The 16,656-nt window shown below is 39.5% G+C and overlaps 1 protein-coding gene across 2 annotated transcripts in view; it reads left to right on the top strand.

Annotated features, from left to right (window-relative positions):
- Positions 1-16,656, top strand: part of RALGAPA2 (Ral GTPase activating protein catalytic subunit alpha 2) — a 139,000-nt gene that overhangs the window by 27,840 nt on the left and 94,504 nt on the right. For both annotated transcript variants that reach the window (XR_010070149.1, XM_063327950.1), the window contains exons 8-19: positions 180-318; positions 1,635-1,834; positions 3,529-3,759; positions 5,978-6,151; positions 7,100-7,237; positions 7,846-7,994; positions 8,404-8,515; positions 9,302-9,539; positions 10,083-10,247; positions 13,090-13,230; positions 15,743-15,880; positions 16,399-16,496. Coding sequence is in view for 1 of the 2 variants with exons in the window: in XM_063327950.1 (XP_063184020.1) it covers positions 180-318; positions 1,635-1,834; positions 3,529-3,759; positions 5,978-6,151; positions 7,100-7,237; positions 7,846-7,994; positions 8,404-8,515; positions 9,302-9,539; positions 10,083-10,247; positions 13,090-13,230; positions 15,743-15,880; positions 16,399-16,496 (1,923 nt within the window). In the remaining variant the exon portion in view is untranslated. The remainder of the gene's footprint in view (positions 1-179; positions 319-1,634; positions 1,835-3,528; positions 3,760-5,977; positions 6,152-7,099; positions 7,238-7,845; positions 7,995-8,403; positions 8,516-9,301; positions 9,540-10,082; positions 10,248-13,089; positions 13,231-15,742; positions 15,881-16,398; positions 16,497-16,656) is intronic.

The following is a 16,656-nucleotide window of genomic DNA, read 5'->3' on the forward strand; positions in this document are numbered from 1 at the left end:
CTTCCTGGTAATATCTTATATTCCTACCGCAGCTCGTAAAGTTTCTTAGGGGTGGTGCTAATTTTTTATGTCTCTTGTTAAAGTGTAATTGTTTATCTTTTGTATTCAGTGTGGAAGTACTGTCAGTATAACATTAACTTAAAGCTTTTTGTTTGTTTCTCTTTAACTCCATAACAAAGGCTGCAAGCTTAGAGTGGAAGAATAAGGAGAACCAAGACACTGGTTTTAAGTTTCTCTTTACCTTGTTTAGAAAATACTATCTTCCTCACTTGTTTCCATCTTTTACAAAGCTAACCAACCTCTACAAACCTGTTCTTGGTAAGTAGTGAATTTTGTCCTTTAAGTAGAAAAAGAAATAACGTTCTCTGTAGCATCCCTGTTACCTGCTGGCATATCACTCTAGTTCTGTTGAATTGAGGATTTTTCCTCCTTTGTCTCGGGTTCTGATTTTTTTTTTTTCTAGCACAACTTTTGATTTTCTGAGACAGTCCAGGAGGCGGCTGCTGTTCATCACTGCATAAGGGCTGACCTGACTCTCCTTTTCTAAGGACGTTTCCACTGGCATAGCATTTATATCGAGTCAGCGAGGACTCTTAACTGTGATATGTAATGAAGACAGAACATGCTCTCTGACGGGTTTTTTGAAGAACCAGCACGCTGCCCAAGTGTGAGGGAGTAGCTAACTTGGTCGCTTTTACTTCACTTTTTGTTTCCTTGAACAGAAAATGCGCATGAAGGGGCAAAGGAAGGGAAATGGAGATGTACATCGACAGTTGCAGGATTAAAAGCATGTTATTTCAGAAACACTCACATTGTTCCGAATTTTCTACTGCATTATGTATTGGAGGCCATAGGAGCGGTGTTGTTGATGCACATCCGATGTACTGCAGCCTCTTCATCATCCTTCCCACCCCTCCTCTGGCTTTTAACTCCTGTCATTTGCAGTTTCATATTTAGTGTTGAAAATCACCGCAGTGTCATTTCAGCTGTGTTGTTCACAGGTAGAGCCCAGGCCTTCCATGTTTTTCAGCTGTGTACAAGTGATTTCCCCCCCCCCCCCCTAAACGCAAGCGTCTGCATGAGTTACAACCCAACCTGTCTCCCTTTGGCAATCTTCCACTTCTTCCCATGTGTTTTCTTTCTTTTATTTCAGCTTGTGCGGTGCTCTTTGCACCTGAGTTAACTTCTCTTTCCGATCCGCGAAGTATCCTTGTTCTTAATCTTTGCACTATTGAGTGTTCTAGAGCCATCTTCTCTTTCTCACTGTACTTTATTAATAAACATCTGTGAAACTTATAGAATTAACTTACACTGTAGTAGGAGTGGTTGTTTTGTTTCAGATTTTGCCCTTCTTTTTGCAGCCCTTCTCTTTTGCTTTCCTTTGTTTTGCATGATACAAATTACAACCTTCAGGAAAGATCCGTGCTTTTACGTTCTTGCGTTTCTTTAGGGGTAATAAAATTACGATAGAATAGAACCATTAATATGATAAAAGCAGTCAGTCGTTGCATCTGCTATTTCGTATGGAGAAAATGTTGTTGGTGACGTGTTCGATACATTTAACCGGAGTCTGGAAGCAATTACAGTTTTTTAAGATTAGGTTTTCTTTATATCTTCTCTTTTTATCTCACCAGATATTCCCGATGTAAGGCCAAGACCAGTATACATCACTGCAACACGAAACAACGAAAATGTCTACAGCACGAAAATCCCATATATGGCAGCTCGCGTTGTTTTTATTAAGTGGCTTGTTACCTTCTTTCTTGAAAAGAAATATTTAACTGCTGTTCAGAATACAAAAAATGGAGGAGAAGTGCTCCCTAAAATTATTCAGGTGTGCTTTAAAGTTTTACCTCTCTTTTCTTACATACCTGCTAACCTTGCAAATGATCGCAGTGCACTGGCAACTGAAGCAAGAAAGAAATGCTGCCCCTAAGCGAACGATTCATTGATTGTTTTATTTGATATTACAAGTGATATTCACTTGATTATTTTATTTTTTCTTTGATGAAGGAGGGAACCTCCAAGGAAAACCCTTTAGTAATTTACTAGAAATCTTTTTCCTTATAGCTGTTTCTCTTACTAGCTGCATCAGTATTATGTTTAAACTTTCAGAATTTTAGCTGGAAGCTGTCAAACTTGGACCACGGACCATTTCCCAGCAACATCAAAGGCTGCTTTGTTTTTCCTCTTGATTTTAGCAGCTGTTTACAATGAGATATTAGAAAAAATATTTCACTTTCAAATTGCTGGTTGAGGCTTCTCTGGGATGAGGCACTTCACGATGAATTTTATAGAAATAGATGCTGCTGCTTTTAAGAGACTTTCCGGCTTCCTGTTAAAAAATTAGGATCCAGGTCAGCTTACATTCTTCTCTTGAATTGTATGTCAGTGTCAAATCTGTATTCAGTGGAAAAGCGTATATTAGCTATTATGTTAGAACTGTATATTTTCAGGTCAATTGTTTTTGGAGTTCTTCACTGTAGAATTTTGAAGCCCTAAACCATCTAAGTGTAGCTTACCTGCTGAAAGTGCTTTTCTTTTTAATCGATCTTTTCTTTCTCATTGGAAATCCCACCTTTTGTATAAACTGCTGTGCCGTTCCAACAGACTTCGGCTGGAAAAAGATTTTTTTATTTTCACTGAATTTTATAGACAGCTGACACCAGATAAATACTTAAGTTGAATAACAGTATTGCTGCCCTCTGAATGGAAACTCGTCAAAATTTATCACTTAGCTGAAGCTGTGTGCCAGCTTTTGGCACACATTGACTTCTTAGTAGTTTTGATGTTCGCTGACCGTAGCCTGTGCCTTGTTAGAGTGGCTGAATCTTACCCAAAAAGTTAATTGTGAAAAGCAGTAGAGATGTTATTGCTGCTCTGTTACCGCTCGCTTGGTCAAACGGAGGGGGCAGCTTTATTCATGTGAACATAAAGCAGAACTGCGTCTGGGTGATGCTTTGAGTCAGTGTAAGCTTGGGTTCTTTTTCTGGTAACTCAAAAGCAGTTTTTTAGTTCTCTGTCTCCTCCTGGCTGGATCATTTTAGGCAGACGTGGTTTGAGATGTTGCAAAATACATGAAGTGTCAGCACAAAACCCGACAAAGAGTTGTCAGGAATAATTATGTGTAAGAATATCATCCACGTATAGTGGTATGATCGATCTTTTCCCAAAAATGAAGGGATGTGGGGATTCCTCTCCCCGCTGTGTCTGTGCCTTCCTCCACTCCCACCGCTGCCCCTCTCCCTTTTTTATTCTTGTCTTACGGAGCAGACAAGTCAGTTGGCTGTTCTGGGCTCGGGAGCTGGTGCATATGAAGTGCTCATCATGTAGAGTGTAAGACCAAATTCCTTCTTGGATCGAGTAGTAGGTGGAAGATTACACCTCCTGACTGCTGGGATCCCAGTGTGTTGTGTGAAAAAAAAAAAAAAACAACGCACTAGTACCTTGAGTTCTATGTAAGCATTCCAGATTTTTGGTGGACGCTATTTCAGTTATTTACTTAGGCTTGCGTTTTCTCCTGTGTAGACTGTTGGTGTTGTAAACCAAGATAAAAACGCAGAGCTGGAAACCAGTATGCCTTACGCAAGCGAGCAGGAGAGAAACCATTCTAACAGCAGCACCTTGTCCGACAGAAGGCTCAGCAATTCCAGCCTCTGCAGCATCGAAGAGCAGCATCGGACCGTCTATGAGATGGTGCAGAGAATCCTCTTATCCACTCGAGGATATGTTAACTTTGTTAATGAGGTGTTTCGACAAGTAAGTGTGTATGTTTAGTTACTTTTTTATATATATATTTTTTTTTTATTATTTTTTTTTTCAAAGGAAACATCATGGTTATGAGAGAGAACGCTGCGAAGGCTGTTGGTCAGGTCACTGATCAAACTTGACGCTAATCACTCCAGCACCCTTTTAGTTTGGAGTCCTTCCTAGGTCTAGTTTTAACTATAAAATTATGACATTTTTGTAGGAACTGAAGCTTGTTGCTGATGCTAGACAGCAACGTGTCTTATTTGAATGCGCCGCTTTGCTTGGTTTTGGTAGTGTGACGTGATTTAAAGGTGCACGAAGAGCTTTTAGCTTGCAAATTTATTTGAATTAGTAAGGTTCTTGTGATTGCGGTCAGTATTTAATATCTGTTTGAAGATTGATTGCTTCTATTTTTCATTAACGTGACTAGTATTTTTCATTAATTTGACATCTTTTCAATTGTTTTTGATTAAAAATACACGTGGACCTACTGGAGGGCTGCCAATTTCGTTGTTGTTGCTGTCTGGCACCAAGCTAGAAATCGGTTGAAGCCGCGGTTCCAGGTCACGTAACTGTGCGGAAGACACTCTCCAGCAGCTGGGGGAGCACACCTGCTTTGCTGTGAAGTACCTTGTGTGGCAGGGTTTAGGAGCTCCTTGGACCAAGTGCTTTTCAGTGGGAGGGATGGCATTTTGGCAGGCAGGAGTACTTGCGTGTGTTAAGAGCAGCTGTGGCTTGCTTCCCTCCCCTGGTGTGTGTTAGGAGCATGTTAAGGTTAGACCCCCTTCCAGGCTACAAAGGCTAACGTGACGCAGTACGCTTATCTTTATTCAATATGATCAGCGTTCAGTAATTGGAACAGATAATGGTATTTGGATCCTCTTTGTGTTTCTCTCTCCCTTGCAGGAATCTCACCAGTCCCTGTGAATTCCTCCACTCTTTTTTTTTTTTTTTTTTTTTTCTACCCTAGTTCTTAGCCTTTCTAAAAGCATTCTGTGTAGCACCCATTCATCCCGCTGATGAGCTGTTGTTTCTTCAATATTCTAGCAGCTGGCTTCTGGCTCTTTCAGTTTCTGCGTCCTTAATAAGTCGACAGCGTCTGGGAAGGCGTTCTCCGAAATGGCGCGTACTTGCTGTATGGCATAGTGGAACTTGCTTTTGCTAACCCTTCAAATTCTCTTGAAGTCAGCTGTTGGATGTTGCACTTCGTGCTGACAAGAGACAAGGAAGTGTACTATGTGATGCAAAGATTTCCCCCAGCCTGAGCAAGATACATTTGTGATAGTTTTAGGATAGGGTATAGTTCCTCGGTATAGAAAAGGTATAGTTTTTGACCCCGTTAAGAGAGTAGGTAATCTCTTCATAGTTGAAAGGACCTATTTTTTTTAGTATGACAAATGTGTTTTCATCTCTTTCGGTAGTTTTATAATGTAATGCATATCGATTTTTCTTTTTTGTTGGCAAAATACACTTTTTTTGTACCAGACGATGTTTTCAGACATTGATTTCTGTGCCTGTTCACCGCAGTGCAAAGGTCTTCTGTGATTTTTTTTTTTTTGTTCGTTTTTTGTTTTTTCCTTTCAGTCTCCTAAGACTCCCAGAAATGTGGAGACGCAGCAGGTCTGGCCTTTGTAAGCTTTTGGAGAGGACAGTCTTACAGGATGATTCCTAAATACAGACGTTGAGTAGCATGTTGAAAGTAAATTCATGGTGTTGATTTCCAAAAGTGTAGGGAGAAGGGATCGAATGCCAGCCACCGTTACCCTCATCACAGCTTACTGCCTTGTCTATACCTACGCATGCCGAAATGGCATTTCGCGTCATATACTGCCGCTACAATATGAAGTCACCTTCTCCAGAAAGCGTAGCACAGTACCTAAGTTTAACCTGCCAGACCTCTGTGGCGAGTAACAGCTTGTGAGATGAATCCACATTAAGTTAGAGAGCTTGCAAGGAGCAGAACCAAGCTTTTCCTTTTTGTGCGAACAAATACGGCATGGAAGTCATTTGGAATTCAGAGTTATGGAATTGTGAACAACGTAGGTATATGCATAGGTTGTCAAGCAATCCTAACTCCTTCTAGTACAGGCATAAAAGTAAAAATCATGTATCCTTTCTTTTTTGAGCTGTATTATGTATGGGTACGTATTATTTATGTGGGGGGGTGTTTGTCTGTGCAGGGACATTTGTGTCCTGTATAGTAAAATTAGTTAACTTTTAAATTTAGGCGTTTTTACTGCCGCCTTCTGATGTATCAGCAACGCGAAAAGTCGTTAAGGTCTATCGAAAGTGGATATTGCAAGAGAAACCTGTGTTCATGGAGGAGCCGGACAAAAAGGAAGACAGTCAGGACGCTGTTGTCAACTTAGAGGATTCATCAGTGCAAACGGATGGTAAACATGTATGATATCAGTTTTACTTCTTTTATTCTGTTCGCCTACGATATACGATTTAAGTTTTAAACTCACTTTGGAAATGACTAACAATTTTAAAAATGCATGGAAAATCCAGAGTTAAAAATGCTTTTATTCAAGGTCCAGAACTTTAAATAAATCTTGAGTGTTCCGTAGCCCTTTGTGAGTGCAGGGAAAGATTGCAGCTATTTTGAAAAGTGTCATTTGTTGATAATTCGCTGTCTATACAAATAGGATAGCAAGAACTTAATGGAAGAAATACTAATACGTTCTGCAGTGTTAAAATTTACAATGTCTGATGGCCTGGTGCACGTAGGAATATTTCCTTTTGGCGGTAGTTACTTAAGAATTTGAAAGTATCTACTAATTTCTATATACTGGGTGAAATATTTGTATTCAGACACCTTAATCTAGGAAATTGAAGTGTAGATACAAACTGCATCGTCTTTTAATATGCTGTATTGAACCATCAGTAAAAGTTGACTTCGACACTATTGACACTGTGAAGCTATTTTAAAGAGAAGCTTTTAAGAAGAGAAGCTTCTCTTCAAAGCTATTTAAAGAGAAGTTTTGTTGTACTGAGAAGGAGGTTCAAATTGTAAAAACATCGCGAGAATTACAAGGTTTGGCAGATGATTTTTGTAGGGGATTTACAGTTTTGCCAGGCTTAAATTAAAATATTACTGTAGTCAGTGACTACACAATGTGACATAAAATACTTCAAATAACATAGTTCTTAAAATTTTTTTTATGAACCTTTAAGTTCCACATACTGTCTGCTCAGAGATTAAGAAATAATAGGCGTTAATTCCTTCTGAAATGAATGTAGGATATGACAGTTTCCCGGTTTTTGCTTTTGACGCTTTAAAGGATTATGAATAAATATGGACGTATTCCTTTCTGCTCTGTCACTAACTGAAACGTGTTTTTGAAAGCTTTCCTCTGACCATTCAGGACATAAGCGCTCGTCCAGCTGGGGAAGAACGTACTCCTTTACCAGTGCTGTTAACAGAGGATGCATATTAGAAGATGAGGACAAAAATGTTAAAGCTGGTGCTCAAGCTGCGTTACAGGTGTGATGTATAGAAAGGTTGCGAGGCTCTAATTTACGTAATCACGTGACTTACACTACAAATTATAATATAGTCTCTGAGATCAAGGAAAACTACCAGCAGTTGATGGGTTTTGTAAGATTTGATTTGGACTTAATTTATAACTCTTTAAAAATTAAGATTAAACCACGTGACCATGGATTAGAGCCAGACATCTATTTTAAGACAAAGGGGCTTTTTTTGTGTTTTTTTTTTTTTTTTTTTTTCCTACTGTGGATGCTAGGAATTAATCAGAACTGTACCTTTGCTCTCGTTGAACCTCATTTATTGGAAGTATTGGTGGTTGCTCAAGCATGTAATGCCAGGAAATGAGTAGCTGGAGGAGTGACTGAACCGAAGAGGTACCTACAAAACCCATACTGTGCCACGCGGGCCTTTGTTGGGTCTGTAATGCCACCTGACTTTTTGCTGGAATGATGTAGAAAAATAAAGTGACAGGTGGAACATGAAACTTGCTCTAAGAGAAGTGAAAGGTTCATCTGGAGAAGAAGGAGTATTTTATTTTAAGTCTTGACTTTTTTTTTTATTTCCGATACTGTGTAAACTGACTGTAAATGCCTGTCTTGAAGGTATTCTTGACAAACTCTGCGAACGTTTTCTTACTGGAACCATGCATTGAAGTCCCGGTGCTTCTGAAGGAGCAAGTTGATGCTTGCAAAGCAGTTCTGAGTATCTTTAGGCGCATGATAATGGAACTGTCAATGAATAAAAAGACATGGTAAGCTTCATATAGTCTGCATCATTTAAGAGAAAATTATCAACATTTAAACTTTATGGGAGAATTATTGGGTAGGGAATCAGGGATAGACCTTATTACATGAGTCACACTTGCCTCTGGATTGATTTGTGAGATTGCAGGTTCTGCAGAGTCTACATCATTGTACTGTTTGGCTTCAAGGTTCCGGCTGGTGTTTCAATTCCTGACTTCGCCTTCTGAAAAATTAGTTTTTGCAGTCCGTAGCCAACTAATGTTATTTTGCAAATGGTCTGTGAAGTCTGAGGTGTGATCACATTCTCGATATGTAAAGGCTTACTGGAGAATTAAGAGGGTTTTTTGGTATGTGAAAATTAACAAGTACAATTAACAGAACGTGTGAACAAAAAGTACAATTTTGTTTTGGAACCAGGGAACAGATGTTACAGATACTGCTTAGAATAACGGAAGCTGTGATGCAGAAGCCAAAAGAAAACCAAATAAAGGATATGTTCGCTCAAAGCATGTCGGGATTACTTTTCCGAGTGAGTGTTTGGATTTGTTTTTGGTTGGTTGGTTTTTATGCTGATTTTTCATTATGATTACCCGTAGTTTGAGTTAAGTACTGTTGAACCTACTCGTAAAACATGAAAAAATTCTCCTTTGCAGTAATACAAGTAATTATTTTGTGAACTGTTCCCTAACAGAGGGAGACAGATTCCGGGTGCAACAAGCAGTTGATTTGATCTGTTCTTCTGGGCTCTGTTAGAAACCATGGTAGAACAGGCAGGCACACAGTCGCTTTGGGGGATGTCTCCAGCGAGTATCTCTAAAGTGTAAGCTTGACGTAACTGTTTTCCTAGAAGTTCAGCTGGCACGTCAAAACTGAGTCACGCCGAATGAGGTGAACACAGTTATGCATTGTATTGTACTTTGCATGCTGAGCTCCAGTATCTAGGTCTGAGTGTCTCTGGCATAGCTCAAGCACTACAGTCGTTCCGTAGGTATACGAGACAGTTCTTCGTTCTATTATTATTATTATTGTACACAGCACATTATTTTGGTTTACCAGAGAACATACAGACCACCTGAAAAGTAGGTTTCAGAATTTTTCCGATTTCTGTAGTCAGTAACTTTCACAATTATTTACTCACAAATTTCTGGGAGTGTTTTTTTGATGAAAAATATCTATGCATACTACCTGCGCATCCTGAGTAATCAGTGCTGATGTGCAGGTCGGTGTTGACTTCATCAACACCTGGGTTGATGTTGGCGTGCTGAATCCCGCTTGCCAGAAACGCACGAGCTGTCACTCGTTTCTTTTCTCTCAGACCCTCATTGTGGCTTGGATCAGAGCAAACCTGAGCGTTTACATTTCTCGGGAGCTGTGGGATGATCTGCTTAGCGTTCTGTCCGCCCTCACGGACTGGGAGGAGCTCATAAACGAGTGGGCCAACATCATGGACTCCCTAACAGCGGTGCTGGCAAGAACGGTGTATGGGGTGGAAATGACAAACTTACCCTTGGATAAGCTCAGTGAACAAAAAGAAAAAAAGCAGAGAGGAAAAGGTTAGTCTCTGTGCTTTAGTGCGTTTTGTATCAAGTAAAATATTGAAGTTTAAACTTTAAAACTAATTTAATTTAATCCAGTATTAAATACTACTTAATCTAGTGTAAGAACCCGTTTAATCAAACGTGAAGTGCTTTGGATTCTCATCCTTCGTTGTGGGAGGAGAGGAAATTAGGGTCAAGAGAAGACAGCTATTTAGCAGTTTTTAGTATGCGCTTAAAATCAGTCTTTTTTGCATCGTGGAAATGAAGCATGGTTTCCTGTGCTCTAGTCTGGTATAGTCATCAACATAAACGTTGTTTTCCATGTCTTTTTATTGCATTTTATTAATTACAGTATTTTAGCTACATTTGTGTGACACCTTGGAATTGATGCACGTAGTTCAAGTAGTGATTGTTTTTTGATAATAGTAAAAATTCATCTATGCTGTTTAAAAGGTTAATATTCTTCATGTCTCAGTGCTTATAAGTTCATTCATACTTGAGGAAATATACATGCCAAAGCATGCGATGCTATAGAATTTTGTTTTCTTTATCTCGAAGGTGGCATTTTAGAGCCTCAGAAGACAGCGGTAGTGGGAAGATCTTTTTCATTAAGCTGGAAAAGTCATCCTGAAATTGTGGAGCCAATGAGATTCAGAAGTGCTACGACTTCTGGAGCCCCGGGAGTTGAGAAAGCAAGAAATATTGTTCGTCAAAGAGCAACAGGTTAGACCATAACTTAATGCTTGTGTTCCCAAACACTCAGTAACTCTCAAGTTTTAAATCCGCCTTTGTATCGTGGCTGCTTCCAAAAGTTGTGCAACTTAATAATTAATTGCCTGAACAGAGGCGTTGCGTACCTGCGTCTGGATGTCTTGACCACTACCGCCATGAATAGAGAATCAAAGTACTTTGGAAAATTCTAAATATACGCTTTTAAATACATCACATTTAATTGCAAGTTAGTCATGTGTGAGTTATGTCTTTTGTAAAGAAGTAAAGTACATTCCTATTTTTATCAGTTCACAAGAAAGCATTTGCTAACATCAGTCAGATAATGTATATTGCTTCTGAACTGTCATACAGTTGGCTATTTACAGTGAGCACAAGGTAACCCAGATATTTAATAAGCAGTTTCATCCTTTCTTATTCGCTTTATTTGCCTTTTTATTAGCATGATGGGATATGTATAGCATCTCCTTTTCCTTTTTTCTCTCACGTTTACTTCTGGGAAGAGGAAACGCGAGAGGGGAGAACAGGGGGTGAGGAACGATGGGACAATGTCTGAGACCCGAGGCATTGAACAGATACCTGATTTTTCAAGCATTTCATCAGCCTGAATTTGGCCTCTTTATTTCATGGTGGCATGTTTCTGTGTTCCGATTCAATGGGCTATAGATTAAAACTCTCCCTAGAAAGTCTCCTGCTTTTGAATAGGGAGGTATTTTGCTGCATGGCTTCCTGCTTAATTCGTAACACATTAGTGTTTCTTACCAGGAGAATTTGAAGGTATGTTTTTGTGGCTACAGGCTTCATTACTAAGCCACAGTCTTCAGCTTAAATCACAAAACATTTTGGCGATGGAGTCAATTCACTCTTGTGTCTGTTTTATTTTTGAATCCGGGGAGTTCCTATTTGTGCTGCAGGGGAGAATTCTTTCTTCCTTCTGCTGCAGCACTTGTGCCCTAGACTTCTCACAGAGCAGTAGAGAGAATCTGGAAGTACTGACCAGCAAGGACTTCTCTTGGTTGTGTGCTTTCAAATTAAAGGAACTTCTACCTTTAGTAAGAAAAGCTTATTGGGTAGGGAGCAAGTAGCTTGTCAGGTGGGAGGATGAACTTCATGTGTAAAAAGCCCTTAGTTTCATCTTGTGTCTCATGGTCATGTAAAAAGAGAATTATTTTCATGGAATTTGTGATGATCAATTGTCTCCCAAATCAGCAGGTGCAAAAAAGTTTTACATTTGCACGTGCGGTTATAACAAATAATAATTTCAAATATTAGAAAATGGATACACATTTTACAATGTAAGGCTATTCAGAAACACAAAACTCAGCTACTAAGCCTCCGGAGGGGTCATCCTTCAGAAGGAAAGGTAGCAGTCCCTAAGGTGAATGTTGGCAGTTCCTAAGCCAGGGCTGTTGATGGGAGGACTTTCTTTAGCAGAGCGGACATTTTTGGGAAAAGTGTCTCCCACTGGAGGCTTTTTAAAAATCCCTAATATTCTCCGCCCCCCCCCCCGCCCCGTTTAAAAGCAACAAAAAAAAACCCCAACCCAAGCCCCCATCCAAATAACCAGAGCACCTTCTGCCTCCAGGTGAGACTTGCTTTTGATCTGCTGCTTGTATCTGGAGTTAGAAGAGTAAGAACAGAGTATTTCTTCAGTAGCAGAAAATCTTTTGCCGGCTGCCCTGCTGGAGTATTTCTGCTTCCTCTTTCCTCCCCCCGTCTTCTAAGTGTCAGCATTGACATTGCAATGTACAAGACGAGAAAGTGGACGGTGAATAAGGTGTTTTTTCCCTTATAAATTTCCGTTAGAGACTTAACGCAATTCAGCGTTACTTCATGTAAGACAATTGATGATCAATTTCTGTTTTTCCATCAAGGAGACTCTAAGCTTATGACAATTGGATATTAATCCATAAAATACCAAGTTTTTTTAATAATGTTAGTCAGCCTCCAGAGTGTTAGCCACCTTGGAAAGTGTTTTTCTGATGGCCTTTCTTTTTCTAAGAAACAGTGAACCCATTTAAGTGTTGCTGTTTTGAAGGGAAATTCAGTAAGACAGGCATTCCCTTGTGGTGACTTAAGAACTCCAAAAACTTCCGCATAACTTGGGTCCCTTTCATCGTCCTGTTCAGAAATGTGGAAAGCGGGGCTCGGTGCCCCAAAAGCAGAGTCCACAGGATAATTCAGGGTGTAAGGACGTTCATCAAGTCTAACCTCCTGCTTAGTCTACCCTCCAAGCGGGGCCAGGTGCCCATCAGACCAGGGTTCTCAGGGCATTCTCAGCTCCAGTCTGGAGCTGGGATGCCTGGTTTTAAAAGCAAAACCAGAGGCGCCTGTATCTTTAGGCCGATTTTTGAGAAGCACATTATCCCACTTCTCAGATCAGAATGGATTGCATTCAGCAGAGATGAACGAATGTAAGAGGGAATGCTCCCCATGTTTTTGCAGGGGAGCATTGCTAGTAGAGGGAAACTTGAATAAGTTTTCCATTCTTTATTGTTGAGCTGTATATACTGCTGCAGATCCTTCAATGAAAAGGAAAAAGGGTAAGTTGGATTAGCCTGGAGATAGGAATCATACACTGAGAAAATGAAATATCCCACATTGTGGAACTGCTGTGATTCAGAAATCACTGATTATTGCGCTTCCGATGTGTGAGTTACAGCTGCACATTATTAACTTACAACTTAAGGAAATATTTCTGGGCTTCATGTTGTAAAACTATATTTATTTTTTTTTCTCCCGCAAGCTTTGTGTTTCATTGTGTCATGACATTCAAAACCCCAAATGTTTCATTATTTTTTTCTGACATAATTATTGCTTTATTTTTTCCTGGAAGCTAAGCGAAGCCAGTCTATCAGCAACTGTGTTCATCTTTATGAGGCTTTGCCAGCTACTAAAAGTGTACCTCTTCTGCTTCACACTGTGAGCTCTCTCTTACCTGGTATCTCTTACACTTCTTGCTCTCACAGACTGTCAGGTACTGTACTTTAAAGTCATCTTTTATATAAATGTTCTTTATATTTTTAAACTGCTGTCTGTCTACTCCCTTTCTGTCCAGATGATTGTTCTTTAGTAGCGTGGAATGAGATGTTTTGTGCTAGTTCTGTGTCCTATGCCTCGGATCCGTTCAAAACATGGTGTTAAGTAATATTGGTAGCCATTAAGAGACAAGCAAGTTTAATGGGAGCAGATCTTGTCCTTTTTCAAAGTTACAAAGGGTGACAAAAAGTGGCTCCTTCTGGTGCTTTTTTGTTATTCTGCTGTCAAAATAAGTAACCTTTTCATGGAAAAGGCGGAGAGCGATACCTTTTCAAGAAACTACTGTAGAACCTAGTTGAATTCCTGAAGAGCAATACAAGAGCTAGGGCAAGCAAAACACGCAGTCAAAGAAATGAAGCTGGTTGAGCTACTTGATTTAAGAGGAATATCTCACTGAACGCGCGTTACGCTCGGTTACAAATCGGTGCTTACAAATGTGGTATTTTTTTTTTCTGAAGAATTCGTCCTGTAATTATTGATTCCAGAAGGAAATCTAAAAGATTTGGCTGTGCCTCTTAGTTCTCAGATAGTGTTTGATTTCTCTCAAAATCTTTGTAGTACTGCAGGCAGTGCAGTTTTTGTTCATTTTACTACTAAAGATTACCATGAATTGCAATTAGATTTCTATTTCCTAGTAACTAATTTATTTTAAATTCTTAATAAAGAAATGCTTTTATTCATGTTTTACCCTTTCAGTTACTTGATCTATTAAAGGGTTCCAAGCGGTTGTTAAAGTTTTAATGTAGTGCAGACCAAATGTACTAAGGATTAGGAATACAAAAGCTAAAGGCAGCCATTCAGATTTAGGCATTTTAGTGGCTGTTTAGACTGCAGTGGGTGTATTTTTGCTCAAAAGTGTAGTAAACTTTTTTCCTGCTTTCGATACATTCTCATCCTGTGGAACTTGCTGTTGCCATAAATAAAGCTCAAACAAACCCTAAGCATACAGCTTTTGAACGGAATTCTGTACTGGTACCCAGACACAGATGTGAAAAGCAGATGTAATGGTCCGAGCATACAGAGCTACTTCTTTGGCGGGCATTCGTCCTGTCGCCTAGCCAAGATGTATCGGTGGAAGCAGTGAGATTTCGCTATCGTGTTAGCGGACTTTGTTTTGTTTCTGTTTCCAGCTAATAAGTCTCTGAAAATATGACTTTCTGTCACCTCCCACGTTTCACTTCCTGGGAGGGATTTCTGACTCTTGAGCCCTAACCACAGTTGTTAGCTGCTGTCGCAAGAAAAGAAGAGTTTTATATGCGGTGCGTTGTGGCTCTTTGGGATTTCCTATGCTGTGAAATATCTTCAGTGTTTTTTCATTTCAGGTTATCTTCAGTCGTAACACTGAAGTTGTTCTAGATGGTGAATTTATTATTTGATGTTACTGATTTCTGTAAAGTGTTTAAAGTCAACAGTGATAGTCTGAGGTCAGTCAATACCAGAACAGTTAGTTTTTCTACATGTGTATGATGAGAGAATAGCGTTGGCTGTGCGGATTGAACACCTTGAGCAGTCTGCTGGGGGTTTTGTTGGGGTGTGTGGGCTCCTCTTTGCTTTCCGGGGGAAGGGTTAGCGGTTAGCTTCAGTACGGCAGGTGGCATTAACCAGTGTCGTGGCCATAACTGAAAGCGCCGCTACTGAACATACTTGATCCCAAGTGTTTACTGTCTGTTTCCCCCCCTTAATGCCAAGAGAAATGCATTTCTAAAAGCATTGTGTTGCCAGCTAATCTCGAGTTCCTGTTGCTCCTTCCCCAGTATGTCCATTTACTTCCTCACTTGAATTTTCATGCCCCTCTCTCTTCTCTTTTTATTTCTCATTTACAGCAAAAAAACCAACAACCGTGTGATTCGGTTTGTCCTCACAAACTAAGCCTGAATCATGTGTAGCTCGGATCTTTTTTTTTTACTCTGAATTGTCGCCTTTTTTATTCTGCCTTTCTCCTCTTTATGGAGGAAAAGTCAGTAAGCACGGTCATCTTTTCTGCACTCTGTAGGTTTGCTGCCTCTCCTCTAGTCTTTCTGTTTCCAGAACGAGCAGGCTCTGGTTTGAGTCTCTAGCACCGAAAAACAGAGCTGTGTTCATGTGACATCCTCCCACCCTTCCTTGTGCGCTCCAAACCCCCAGAGGAATTTCTGTCCTTTTTCTTTTGGACTAGATGACCTTTAAAGGTCCCTTCCAACCCAACACGTGCTATGATTCTATGATTCCACACTTTTTACCACTTACGCTGCTCGTACCTCTCTCTCTAAGCTTTACAATTGCTCCAAGAATATTTTATAAAACTTAAATTATAACTTCTACAACTAGGAGTTACATTCTAGCTTTGTAACTTGGGAATTTTAGATGTTTGAATGGGTCACTTTTTCGTATAGGTTTCTTAGGTAAGGATTTCACATGTGTATATAATTCTGAGATCTTGCAAATATTTTGTGTTTTAATTAAATCGGCAGAAGTTGAAGAATCTCAACAGCTGGAAAATTCAACAGGAACAGAAGCTACGGGCCTATTTGTAGACCAAGAGCAGCAGCTAACTCGAAGTAGCAGCACTTCAGATATTACAGATCAGTTTCCATCTGATGTTTTTCAAGGTAATTTTGATAAACTATAGCGATACTGTACTTCTGAAGAATAAGGGTTGAGACTTGTTCAGCCTCATAAACGCTACTTTGGTTTCCAGCTCTGTTCTAAATTGGTTTTTATCTCATTTTCTCAGTAAATATGTTGTTGATATCTTGTGGAAAGATCTGTTTTTAAGAAGTTACAGGCCACTTCTGCAGGACATGACCTTTTATAAAGCAGGGCAGTTAAAAATAAAACCTTTGAATGCGTGCATTTTGTATGCACAACTTAAACTTTTTTAAATCTGGCTTGCATTTAAATTTTGTGTATTATAGCTAAGCGTTCTATTTCTGTTCCTATCGTGTCAATACATTATGCTCATGCCAGATTTTTCAAAACATCACGTATTCCATTTTAGTATGTTGTATTACTTCACTTAGCTATAAAGATAAGAAGTATACATGTAAACGTAACTGAAATTTTCATATAATTTGTACTTTGGTCCCAGAAATGTCTATATTTCTTGTTTACTTTCTAAAATTTCTAGGTAAAAAGGCTGGGAGTTCGCATAATTTATCGTCTTCAGACTCCAAATCAGTTCAGGAAAATAAGGGATGTACAAAGAAGGAACACGAAGCTGAGCAAGTAAGGCGAAATAGAAAGTGATTATTTATAAGATCCTAATAGTGTTTTATTTCTAAGAAGCCGCCTTTTAGTATTTGGGAACTGTAGGAACTCAAAGTGTGAAAAATCGTTAATCGTATTTCTAGTATGGAATGTGGAATTGAGCTGTAGCTGTTCATTA

This window comes from Chroicocephalus ridibundus, chromosome 3, assembly GCF_963924245.1.
Source record: "Chroicocephalus ridibundus chromosome 3, bChrRid1.1, whole genome shotgun sequence".
NCBI lineage: Eukaryota > Metazoa > Chordata > Aves > Charadriiformes > Laridae > Chroicocephalus > Chroicocephalus ridibundus.